Source organism: Schistocerca americana, chromosome 2 (genome assembly GCF_021461395.2).
Source record: "Schistocerca americana isolate TAMUIC-IGC-003095 chromosome 2, iqSchAmer2.1, whole genome shotgun sequence".
Classification (NCBI taxonomy): domain Eukaryota; kingdom Metazoa; phylum Arthropoda; class Insecta; order Orthoptera; family Acrididae; genus Schistocerca; species Schistocerca americana.
This window is the reverse complement of record NC_060120.1, coordinates 558801530-558815431: the sequence shown is the minus strand read 5'-3', so window position 1 is coordinate 558815431 and position 13902 is coordinate 558801530. Positions and strand designations below refer to the sequence as shown.

Here is a 13902-nt window from a genome sequence, read left to right as displayed (position 1 = left end):
TTCATGCAATGCTCAGTTTAAATCAATCATCTGCTGTTGGTAGCAATCAGTGTTAGTGGTTTCACCAGGTTTTAACAGCTCATAATGTATCACACCCTTCTGATCCCACCAAGCACAGTGCATTGTCTTCTTTCCAAAGTGATTGGGCCTTGCAGTGGATGTCAATACTTTGCCTGGATTCACCCATGATTTATGATGCTTAGAATTCTGAAAATATATCCATTTTTCGTCACCTGTAACTATTCAATGGAGAAACGACTTCCTTTTGTATCTGGTGAGCAGCATTACACAAGTGGTATATTGATTTGCTTGCTGTCTTTCATTCAGTTCGTGCCTGACCCATTTTCACACTTCCTACACCTTTCCCATAACTTTCAACTGAAGAGAAACAGCCTTCTGCATCACATTCAATTGTTCCGTGAGCTACTATTGACTTTGAGTATCAACTTCCTCCAATGAGGCCTGCAATTTGTAGTCTTCGAACTTTTTCAGTGGTTTCCCATACTCGTGATTTCTCACATAGAAATCACTGCTTCTGAATTTTTTGAACCACTTGAAACACTGTGTTTTCCCAAGGGCATGTTCGCCAAAAGCTTTGACAAGCATTCAGTGTGGTTCTGCAGCAGTTTTCTTCAAATGATAACAGATAACCTATGCTGTCCACAAATCTTAGTTCATAGGCACAAAAGTCAACATGTTTACGGGTTTATCAGATACCAATGCATGGAACTTGGTTTACTGCGTGCTGACATTCATCGTCAGCTGTTACAGGAAGGAGACAGTGCTGCAGTCGTGGTCTCATGGGCTCTACACCAATGCCTAGCACCATCTATAGGGAAATTCTGGTTTCATACTTCACAACCTTCTTTCATGGTTCTTAAACCATGTGTTACAGATGATTAAATTATGCTCTGTGCAAAATTCTACCATGCAGCTTCTTCTTTCATTCCTTTCCCCCAGTCCATATTCATATATTATTGTTCCTTATCTTCCTTTTCCTCCTATCTAATTCCAGTCCCCCATCACAATTAAATTTTCATCTCTCTTAACTATCTGAATAATATCTTTTATCTCATCATACAGTTCTTCGATTTCTTCATCACCTGCAGAGCTACATAGCATACAAACATGTAATACTGAGGTGGGTGTGGGCTTACTGTCTATCTTGGTTATGATAATGCATTCACTACGCTATTCACAGTAGCTTACCTACATTCCTATTTGCTTATTCATTATCAAACCCACTCCTGCATTACTCCTATTTGATTTTAAATATATATAACCCCGTATTCCCCTGACAAGAAGTCCTGTTCTGTGAACCACAGAACTTCACAGATTTCCACTACATCTAACTTCAACCTATCGATTTCCTTTTTTTAATATTCTAACCTACCTACCCAATTAAGGGAACTAACATTCCACACTCCGATCTGTAGGATGCCAGTTTTGTTACTCCTAATGACAACATCCTCTTGCATAGTCCCCACCGAGAGATCTAATGGGGTACTGTTTTACCTCTGGAATATTTTTCCCAAGAGGATACCATCGTCATTTGGCCATACAGTAGAGCTACACGCCTTCGGGAAAAATTATGACTGTAGTTTTCCCTTGCTTTCAACCATTCACAGTACCAGCACAGCAAGACCATTTTGGTATATGTTACAAGGCCACATAAGTCAATCAGCCAACTACTGAACAGGCTACTGCCCCTCTTCAGGAACTGCATGTTTGTCTGACCTCTCAACACATATCCTTATGTTGTGGTTGCGCCTATGGTATGGTTATCTGTATCGTCGAGGCACACAAATTGCCCCACCGAAGGCAATGACCATGGTTCATGGGGTGGAGGAGGCCTAAACTCTATCACAAAATTTTGGGCATTGTTCATGGATATTAACTGAATATTTTGATATAAGCGACTCGTGATCTTATGTGGGTCATTAAAGAGTAATTGAATTTTCTTTAATTTCTTACCCTCAATTAACTTTGTGTCTGTGTTGCACTGAAAATATCTGCACAACAATGCAAATATTGATGGAATGAACTGTGCCTCTTCTTTGGAGACAAACTTGTTCCACTAACTCATGGTACTTCCCGCTGACAGAAGCGATAAAACACTTCTGTCTTTACTCATCATGCTTACGCTCAACACTGCTCCATTCTGTCTTATGTCTGATTTCTTAACAGTGTTAGTTCTGTGTTATGTTAACAGTGATATACAGAATATAGAGAGATTTACTGATGAAAGGTTGACTGATTATTATTGTTATTTCTTTACTCTCTCAGACGTTAAGTCTGGTTAAAAATGGAAAGTGACGTGGACCTTGATCAAGCGTGACTTCCTTTTAACTGTATGGTATATGTTATATTGCATTTAGGACCTTTCAGGTAATTGAACATGTATCAATAATTACGGATTTCTGTAGTTGTATATATAAGTTTGGATGTAGCTGTATTGCATTGATGTACTGGTGGATATTGCATGGTATGACTCCTGTAGTTGATAGTATAATTGGTATAATGTCAACTTTATCCTGATGCCACATGTCCTTGACTTCCTCAGCCAGTTGGATGTATTTTTCAATTTTTTCTCCTGTTTTCTTTTGTATATTTGTTGTATTGGGTATGGATATTTTGATTAGTTGTGTTAATTTCTTCTTTTTATTGGTGAGTATGATGCAGGTTTGTTATGTGGTGTTGTTTTATCTGTTATAATGGTTCTGTTCCAGTATAATTTGTATTCATCATTCTCCAGTACATTTTGTGGTGCATACTTGTATGTGGGAACGTGTTGTTTTATAAGTTTATGTTGTAAGGCAAGCTGTTGATGTATTATTTTTGCTACATTGTCATGTCTTCTGGGGTATTCTGTATTTGCTAGTATTGTACATCCGCTTGTGATGTGATCTACTGTTTCTATTTGTTGTTTGCAAAGTTGCATTTATCTGTTGTAGTGTTGGGATCTTTAATAATATGCTTGCTGTAATATCTGGTGTTTATTGTTTGATCCTGTATTGCAATCATGAATCTTTCCATCTCACTGTATATATTGCCTTTTCTTAGTCATGTGTTGGATGCATCTTGATCGATGTGTGGCTGTGTTAGATGATACGGGTGCTTGCCATGTAGAGTTTTCTTTTTCCAATTTACTTTCTTCGCATCTGTTGATGTTATGTGATCTAAAGGGTTGTAGAAGTGGTTATGAAAGTGAGGTGGTGTAGCTGATGTATTTATATGAGTGATTGCTTTGTGTATTTTGCTAGTTTCTGCTCGTTCTAGAAAGAATTTTCTTAAATTGTCTACCTGTCCATAATGTAGGTTTTTTATGTCGATAAATCCCCTTCCTCCTTCCTTTCTGCTTAATGTGAATCTTTCAGTTGCTGAATGTATGTGATGTATTCTATATTTGTGGCTTTGTGATCGTGTAAGTGTATTGAGTGCTTCTAGGTCTGTGTTACTCCATTTCACTACTCCAAATGAGTAGGTCAATATTGGTATAGCATAAGTATTTATAGCTTTTGTCTTGTTTCTTGGTTGGTTGGTTGGTTGGTTTGTGGGATTAAAGGGACCAGACTGCTACGGTCATCGGTCCCTTTTTCCAAGTACTAAAAACACCCACAGAGAATAAAAACGATTAACAGAATAGAGCACAGACGACACAGAACAAGAGAAACTGAGATAAAGACCAGACAAAACGAACTAAAATCACACAGAGTGTGACGGTGGTTGGCCGACCATAGAAATAAAAAAGGAAAAGCCAACCACTTAAAACACATTAAAAAATCAGTTTAAAACCGGAGGCCAAAGGCCAGAATCAACACAAAACAATAAGATAAAACAGAAACACTTAGATTAAATGATAAAAACCCCCTGCCCGAATAAAACGTAAAACTAAGTCAGCCGTAGCAGAGTCATCTGTTAAAAGGGCAGGGAGCGTGTCAGGCAGTGCGAACGACTGCCTGAGCACAGCTAAAAGCGGACACTCCAATAAAATATGGACCCCAGATAAAACGGAGCCCCAGCGACATAGAGGTGTGTCCTCACGGCGCAATAAGTGGCCGTGCGTAAGCCGAGTGTACCCAATGCACAGCCGGCAGAGGACAACAGACTCCTTGCAGGAGACCCACATGGGTGACCGCCACACCGTCGTCGTCGCCTTGATTGGACGGAGTTTGTTGGGCATGGGCAGATTGCGCCATTCAGCGTCCCAAACCGAAAGAACTTCACGGTGTAAGACTGCCCGCAAATTAGTCTCCGAGAGGCCAGTCTCCAGAGATGATTTACTAGTGGCCTCTTTCCACAGGCGGTCAACATTCTCATTGCCGGGTATCCCAACATGGCCTGGGGTCCACACGAAGACCACAGAGCAGCCGCAACGCACAAGAGTATGCAGGGACTCATGGATAGCCATCACCAGACGAGAACGAAGGAAACACTGGTCGAGAGCTCGTAAACCGCTCAGGGAATCGCTACAGATAACGAAGGACTCACCTGAGCAGGAGCGGATATACTCTAGGGCACGAAAGATGGCAACCAGCTCAGCAGTGGAAACACTGCAGCCACCCGGCAAGGAACGTTGTTCGGAATGGTCCCCTAGAATTAGCGCATACCCGACATGACCAGCAACCATCAAACCATCAGTGTAAGCAATTCCAGAGCCCTGATACGTGGCCAGGATGGAATAAAAGTGGCGGCGGAAGGCCTCTGGAGGGACTGAGTCCTTCGAGCCCTGTGCCAAGTCGAGCCGAAGGCAAGGGCGAGGAACACACGACGGGGGTGTACACAGAGGTGCCCGGAAAGGAGGTGGAACAGGGAAAAACCCAAGCCCAGAGAGAAGCTCCTTAACGCGGACGGCGATCGGACAACCCGACTGGGGCCAACGGTCTGGCAGATGGACGACTGACTCCGGGAACAGGACATGGTAATTTGGATGCCCGGGCAAGCTAAAATATGGGCAGCATAAGCAGCCAGTAATTGTTGGCGTCGTAACCACAGTGGAGGGACACCTGCCTCCACTAGTATGCTGTCCACCGGGCTGGTGCGGAAAGCACCAGTGGCAAGGCAAATCCCGCTATGGAGGATTGGGTCCAGCACCCGCAACGCAGATGGGGAAGCTGAGCCATAAGCCAGGCTCCCATAATCCAGACGAGACTGGATTAACGCCTGGTAGAGCCGAAACAGGGTAGATCGGTCGACGTCCCAGCGGGTGTGGCTCAAACATCACAGAGCATTGAGATGCCACCAACACGCCTGTTTGAGCTGCCGGATATGAGGCAGCCAAGTCAACCGGGCATCGAAAACCACCCCCAGAAACCTGTGTGATTCCACCACTGAAAGAAATTCGCCGTTAAGAGAAAGCTGCAGCTCCGGATGGACAGTACGTCGCCGGCAGAAATGCATAACGCAGGTCTTGGCTGCCGAAAACTGGAACCCATGAGCTACAGCCCAAGACTGCGCCTTGCGGATTGCGCCCTGTAGCTGACGTTCAGCAGCTGCAATGCCAATAGAGCTGTAGTAAAGGCAGAAGTCGTCAGCATACAGGGAAGCGGAGACAGAACTTCCCACGGCAGCAGCGAGCCCGTTAATGGCTATCAAAAACAGGCAGACACTTAAAACAGAACCCTGCGGCACACCGTTCTCCTGGATGTGGGAGGAACTATATGAGGCTACAACTTGCACGCGGAAGGTACGGTACGACAGGAAATTGCGGATAAAGATCGGCAGAGGGCCCTGAAGACCCCATCCATGAAGCGTAGAAAGGATGTGATGACGCCATGTCGTATCGTACGCCTTCCGCATGTCGAAAAAGACAGTGACCAGGTGCTGATGGCGGGCAAAGGCAGTACGAATGGCCGACTCCAGGCTCACCAGATTGTCGTCGGCGGAGCGGCCTTTACGGAACCCACCCTGAGACGGAGCCAGAAGGCCCTGAGACTCCAGTACCCAATTCAAGCGCTGGCTCACCATCCGTTCGAGAAGCTTGCAAAGAACATTGGTGAGGCTAATGGGCGGTAGCTGTCCACCTCCAAAGGGCTCTTGCCCGGTTTCAAAACGGGGATGACAATGCTTTCCCACCATTGCGACGGAAACTCACCCTCGACCCAGAGACGGTTGTAAAGGTCGAGGAGGCGTCGCTTGCAGTCCACTGAAAGGTGTTTCAGCATCTGACAGTGGATGCGATCGGGCCTGGGAGCGGTATCAGGGCAAGCAGCAAGGGCACTGTGAAATTCCCACTCACTGAATGGAGCATTGTAGGATTCAGAAGTGTGGGTGCGAAAAGAAAGGCTCCAACGTTCCATCCGCTCTTCAATGGAGCTGAAGGCCTGGGGGTAATTCGCAGAAGTGGAACTCATAGCAAAATGCTCTGCTAAGCGGTTTGCAATGACGTCGGAGTCAGTACAAACTGCTCCATTCAGTGAGAGCGCGGGGACGCTGACAGGGGTCCGATAGCCGTAGACGGGTCGAATCTTGGCCCAGACCTGCGATGGAGTGACATGGAGGCCAATGGTGGACACATACCGCTCCCAGCACTCCTTCTTGCCTTGGCGGATAAGGAGGCGGGCCTGCGCACGCAGCCGTTTGAAGGCAATAAGGTGGTCTACAGAGGGATGTCGCTTGTGACGCTGGAGCGCCCGCCGGCAATCTTTAATCGCTTCAGCGATCTCAGGCGACCACCAAGGCACAGCCCTCCGCCGAGGGGACCGAGAAGAACGGGGAATGGCAGATTCGGCGGCAGTAACGATGCCGGTGGTGACCGATTGAACCACCGCATCAATGTCATCACTAGAGAGAAGAGTGACGCTGTGGTAGTGACGCTGTGGTAGTGACAGAAAGATCGGAAAGTGGTCACCACCACACAGGTTGTCATGCACACTCCATTGGACAGACAGTAAGAGGCTAGGGCTACAGATTGAAAGGTCAATGGCGGAGTATGTGCCATGCGCCACACTGAAGTGTGTGAAGGCACCATCATTTAAAATCGAGAGATCGAGCTGCGACAATAAATGCTCAACGGTGGCGCCTCGACCTGTTGCCACTGACCCACCCCACAGAGGGTTATGGGCATTGAAGTCGCCCAATAGCAAGAAAGTGGTGGCAATTGGGCTATCAGTGCAGCCAGGACATGCTGCGAGACATCACCATCCGATGGAAGGTAAAGACTGCAGATGGTAACAGCCTGTGGCATCCACACCCGAACAGCGACAGCCTCTAAAGGTGTTTGGAGAGGGACAGACTCGCTGTGCAGAGTGTGAAGGACATAGAGGCAGACGCCACCAGACACCCTTTCATATGCTGCCCGGTTCTTATAATAACCCTGATAGCCATGGAGGGCGGGGGTTCGCATTGCTGGAAACCAAGTTTCCTGAAGAGCAATGCAGAAGAAAGGGTGAAGGCTGATAAGTTGGCGAAGGTCAGCTAGATAGTGGAAGAAACCGCTGCAGTTCCACTGGAGGATGGTATTGTCCATGGCTGAGAAAGGCGTGACGGGACTGGGAAGGCAGATTACGCCGCTGGGTCACCTGCTGCCTCCGATTGAGCACCTGTGCTAGTGCTATCCATGACGTCTGAGGGACCGGCGAGATCGAGGTCCTCAGCGAACGCAAGGATCTCCACCCCGTCCTCAGACGCAGAGGTGGAAGGTTGCGGTGGGACAGGTGCCACCGCAATGTCAGGATGCATGGGAGCCTTTTTCTTTGGCTGCTTTGCACACTGTGCCTTTGGAGGGTCTGGCTGGGAGGGCCCCACTGAGTCAGTCTCAGGGACGGACGACGACCGTGAAGCCCTATGACCAGCGACCGGTTGCTGTTTCAAAAATTTGCCGGTGTCCGCTTTGGCACTGGGCAAAGCTGGGGATGGGAGGGCCCCAAGGGACCCCTTCCTGGCTAGAGGAGCCGAAGAAGTTTCACGCTTCTCTGGCTGGGAAGGGGGAACGAATGTCCCCAATGGTTTGGGTGGTGTTGCTCCTGAAGTAGGTGGAGCAGGAGCAACAGAGGGGGAAGTGCCCCCAACAACCAAGGGGGCCGGTTCATTCTGACATAGCTGAGAGGCAACAGTATGTGACGACATGGGAGAGGATCGTACCGGTGTTGCAGCAGCGGCATAGGTGGATGTCATGGGCACAGGATATTTCCGCCTTGCTTCGGTGTACGTCAGGCAGTCCAGAGTCTTATATTCCATTATCTTCCTTTCTTTCTGGAAGATCCTACAGTCCGGTGAGCAGGGGGAATGGTGTTCTCCGCAGTTAACACAGATAGGAGGTGGAGCACATGGAGTATCGGGATGGGAAGGACGGCCACAATCTCGACAGGTGATGCCGGAAGTACAGCGAGATGACATGTGCCCAAACTTCCAGCATTTAAAACACCGCATCGGAGGAGGGATATATGGCTTCACATCACAACAGTAAACCATCACCTTAACCTTTTCAGGTAAGACATCACCCTCGAAGGCCAAGATGAAGGCACCGGTGGCTACCTGATTATCCCTCGGACCCCGATGGACGCGCCGGACGAAGTGAACACCTCGTCGTTCGAGGTTCGCGCGTAATTCATCATCGGACTGCAGAAGAAGATCCCTGTGGAATATAATACTCTCGACCATGTTGAGACTCTTATGCGGCGTGATGCTAACTGAAACATCCCCCAACTTGTCACAATTGAGCAACATCCGTGACTGGGCAGAGGATGCCGTTTTGATGAGCACAGAACCAGAGCGCATTTTGGACAAGCCCTCCACCTCCCTGAACTTGTCCTCTAAATGCTCCACAAAAAACTGGGGCTTGGCCGACATAAACGATTCTCCATCAACCCGCGTACACACGAGGTACCGGGGTGAATATTCTCCACTGCCTTCTTTAGCCAGACGTTCCTCCCATGGAGTGGCCTGGGAGGGAAACGATCTCTGATCAAATTTCCCGTTGAGGTTAGACCTCGATCGCTTAGAGACTGCTGGTGGAGGCCCACCAGTGAGAGATGACATACCACGCTTCATTGCGGGTCATCCGCCCTGATGCCACCCACTCCGACCAGGGGCTCTCCCCACGGGTGCCACCCAGTCGCAGCAAAGACCACCTGGCAGGATGGCCTTTGCCGGGAGTCCCGATGCCCCAGAGGGATAGGCATCGACTCCTCGGCATACGTGGGGAGGTAGTAGCTCAGGCATCAGCAGTGCGATCCCTGTGTAGTCAGGGGGCTACCACCAAGAGGGTACATGACAACCCCACCACAACGGACTGGCTACCGTGCTGGATGTCGGGTGTCGAAATATCCATGTATATCACGAGGGCAAAGATGGAAGTGCACAATGGAGGGGTGTGTGCTACCCGGAACACACTGCAGCCAATGTGGCCGGAAGCTCGATGGAAGTCCAACTCCATGACAATATCGGGTGTGCCAGATCTTAGGGCAAGATGGATATATAATACACCACGTAAGGCGTCCTTCCCCAAATGGTACGCACTAACAGAAAATTTTGAAAGAGAGTGGTCAAACCCCTTAGGGGACCAACATATTAAGGCCGAAATGTTTGAGACTCCTTTTAGTCGCCTCTTACGACAGGCAGGAATACCGCAGGCGTATTCTTACCCCCGAACCCGCAGGGGGGTGTCTTGTTTCTTGCTGTCAATTCTGTTTTCAGTATTTTTGTTAGTCTTTGTCTATATTTTTCTTTTATTTGTATTATCTATTTCTATTTTTCGTCTGTATCCTAGATATTTATAGGCATCTGTTTTTTCCATCGCTTCTATGCAGTCGCTGTGGTTATCCAATATGTAATCTTCCTGTTTAGTGTGTTTTCCCTTGACTGTGCTATTTTTCTTACATTTGTCTGTTCCAAAAGCCATATTTATATCATTGCTGAATACTTCTGTTATCTTTAGTAATTGGTTGAGTTGTTGATTTGTTGCTGCCAGTAGTTTTAGATCATCCATGTATAGCAAATGTGTGATTTTGTGTGGGTATGTTCCAGTAATATTGTATCCATAATTTGTATTATTTAGCATGTTGGATAGTTGGTTCAGAGCAAGGCAGAACCAGAAAGGACTTAATGAGTCTCCTTGGTATATTCCACGCTTAAACTGTATTGGCTGTGATGTGATATTATTTGAATTTGTTTGGCTATTAAGTGTGGTTTTCCAATTTTTCATTACTATTTTTAGGAACTGTATCAATTTAGGATCTACTTTGTATATTTCCAATATTTGTAGTAACCATGAGTGGGGTATACTATCAAAAGCTTTTTGGTAATCAATGTATGCGTAGTGTAGTGACCTTTGTTTAGTTTTAGCTCTATTATTATTATTATTATTATTATTATTATTATTATTATTTATTATTCATCCTTTGATAATTTTGTACAATGATATGTTCAAGTTACTTTTAAACATCAGTCTTTTACTGATCTTGGCTTTGGAATATGGAAAAGGTGAAAAAGGAAAGAATCACAACAACATATAACTTAAATATGTACGCAACAAACGTATATGCTTACCTGCTATTGCTACCAGTACAACTACAATTAGTACTCCACAGGACACACTACGCGACCCTCTGTCATTTGGCAGACCTTTAGGGTAAACAACAGTGTTATTGGAGTATTCTTCCACAACCTAGAAAACAAAAATCTGAATAGTCAAATTTTCACACGACAGCTAATTCACAAATTGAAATTAAATTATTAAATTGCTAACTATGAGACTCTTTTGACAGCTAGATATCCTACAACATACTGTAGCAGGTAATGTGTACATTACAAATTTCAGTACAATGATTCCTGCATCTCATGCCATGAACCACAATTACAGTTCTCCAAAACTCATTTTAAAATAATTTTCTAGTGTTCCCTAGACAATCTGAGATTAAAGAGTGCTTAAATACAAAGTGGAATCTAAACACTGTAAATGGAAGAAAGGTTAGGGTTTAATGTATTCTCAACAGGCAGTTATTACTGACTGAGTATTAGTATAGTTGGAAAAGTATAATAGAAGATTTTGGTCACATCTATTTTGAATGGACCAATTGAACAGTTACCTGTAGTGAATTAAGGTTTCAAGTTTCCTAAGTCATAATGGCAAAACCATTAAGTGTAACAAGATTAAAGGCTTGTTCCACGTGCTAATTGGCAGAGGTCATTGCAGTTCTGACAGCAAGTAAAGTTACAGCTCGAATATCATCACAGGCAGCGCTGGATCCATGATATTTCTGAACCGGGGCAAAAACTTGTTAGTGGCGGCCACCTTCCCCCATTGAACATTTGAGATAGGATGTTGAAATTTTTTTTTTAAAAAAAAGGACAGTTTTTCAAAAATAGGTTCATTTTGTAGCGCACATCTTTCTGAAAAGTTTTATATATAAGACATATATGTTTGAGGAAACGTAAGACATTCAGTCATAAGTGTGCTGAATTGCGGTGCAACACTTCTTCACACAGTATTCTTCTATCGCATGTCACTGTATTTTGCTATGTGGAATTCAAATGTGTATATTTTGTAATGGAAGCCATCAAACCTACATTCAGGTGGACCAACGTGTGCACAAATGTTCATCAGAATTGAAAAACTTAATAAATAATGATTAAAAATCTCCTCCTTATCAAACAGCAGCAAAACTATGCCCAACAAACACTAGTAGTAATACTAGTCAATAACAAAAGAACACTGAGAGTCAATACCAATTACTTAGTCTGGCTATTTTGAAAGAAATCCTATGGCAATCTGGGCCCAGTTCTCTCTCTTCGAAGGCAGATGGGGTGAATTCAAACAGAAGGTTGAATCAAGCACGACTGACATTTGAGGTAAAAGTACTGCATGGACGCGCACCATTCAATGAAATCAGCTAATACGCAAGACTGACTATAATCAAGAAAATGCCACACAACTAAATCTCTGGTAAATGGCACCATTCTGTTATCAAAGTTCCAACAAGCCTGTCATCTTCATGAAAAATAAAAATAACAAAATATGACATGGCAAAATTTAAAACTAAATTGGCTAATCTATCCTGTGAAAAGTACACTTTATTCCTAAGAATTTCATGCTCTTTAAAAACAGATGTGTAAATGAGGTGATGGCCTATCTCCAGTCTTCTTTGCCTGTTCATTACCAAAAACATTAAGAATTGGGAATGAAAAATTTAAAGACCATCAGGTATCACCAATAAAACTGGGATAAAAGAAACAGTGTATAGAAGTATACTGCCCACCATTTCCAGATGATTTTTTATTATCGTTTTGAAATCTAGCATATACAGAAACACATATCTAGGAACAGATAGCTGGTGGAGCAGTTTTAAGTATCACTGTAGACAAAAATAAATTTATCACTAAGAAAAAATATAACACTAAAATTATTACTGGCGACCAGTGGTTTGTTAATGGCCACTCTGTAAATCAGATTGACCATGTTATGGCAGACCAAGAGATGTCAGAACATACAAAGGAGCAGATTGTGGTTCAGATCACTTCCTAGTGACAGGAAAGATGAAAATCAAGATTATTTGGAATCAGCAACCAAAATCCATGCCAAAACTTAAGTTTGATGTAAAACAACTGAAGGAATTGTCTGGTAAAGAAACCACCGTGACTGAAATTAACAACCAGTTTACAGCATTTCAGGAAGTTGGGGAGCAAAATAGAGGTGGGAAGACTTGGGACAGAATAAAGACAATAGTAACAGATGCAGCAGAGAAAACATTGGACAATAAAAAGAAACTGAAGAAACGGAAATGGTTCGACAAAAAATGTCAGAGAGCAGTGGAAAAGAGGAAAGAAGCCAGTATGCTGTAGCTGCATAATGTGGAGAGTGAAGACACAAAAGAGACCAACATAGTGAGAAGAGAGACAGCAAGAGTTCTACAAACAGAGAAAAGGAAATATCTAACTGTAGTCTTGGAATATACAGAAGTGGAAAGCAGAAATAGAGACTCAAAGAAGCTGTTTCTGTATACAAAGAACAGTAAGAGACATTATCAAAGTGAAAACCTATTCATAAGAGATCAAAATCAAAACACACTAACACAGCTTGAAGACATTCTAGCAAGATGGAAAGAGTATTTCTCAGAAATGTTAAACTGCAGTGACACATAACTTTCAACTACGCAGTGATCATGGGTAACAGCAGTAGTACTGAAAAATACACATTACACAACCGGAAGTGGTACACACCATTCAAAAGCTGAAAAACAAGGCTGCAGGCAAGGCCAGATATTAGTAGAGATGTTAGAAGAGGGTGGAAACAAATTACATACAGAAATTTATACCCTTATCACAATGAACTGGAAAACGGAAAGGCTACCTGAAGACTGGAAAACTGCAATAATTTCCGCATGCACAAGAAAGGAAGCAAAATGGAATGTGGAAATTACAGAGGAATCAGTCTGCTGAACATAACATATAAAGTTCTGTCAATGACATTCTCAACAAAATTATACCTTACACAGAAAGCACTATTCAAGAGTAACAGGCTGGATTTTAACCAACTGTTCCATGAATGACAATCTGTTTACTCTATGGCAGATCTTTGAGAATTTAACAAAAGCATTCACTGTCTGTTCATTGATTTCAAGCAAGTCTATGATGGCATCCATAGAAATAACCACTACAACACATTAAGAGAATCTAGGATACCTATTAAAATCATTAGGATGATTCAACTGTGCATGGATGACTCACAGGCAGTAGTGAAGTGCAGAGGATCCATACTTCCCAACCAAACCAGCTTACAACAAGGAGATGGTCTTTCATGCATTCTCTTCAAATTTGCATTGGAGAAAGTGGCTTGAGAGAGTAATTTATAGTTATACAATTGTCTCTGATTAGAATACAGAGAAGTAAAACTCCTGGCATATGCAGATGATGTGGTCATAATCGATGAATCAGAAGAGCGGAAGGCCACGTACATATACCTCA

At 44.1% G+C, this 13902-nt stretch overlaps 1 protein-coding gene across 4 annotated transcripts in view; it reads right to left on the bottom strand.

The window, feature by feature from the left end:
- Positions 1 to 13902, bottom strand: part of LOC124594984 (stimulator of interferon genes protein) — a 328498-nt gene that overhangs the window by 233163 nt on the left and 81433 nt on the right. For all 4 annotated transcript variants that reach the window (XM_047133516.1, XM_047133515.1, XM_047133518.1 and 1 more), the window contains exon 3: positions 10489 to 10606. In XM_047133516.1, coding sequence (XP_046989472.1) covers positions 10489 to 10606 — 118 coding nt within the window. The remainder of the gene's footprint in view (positions 1 to 10488; positions 10607 to 13902) is intronic.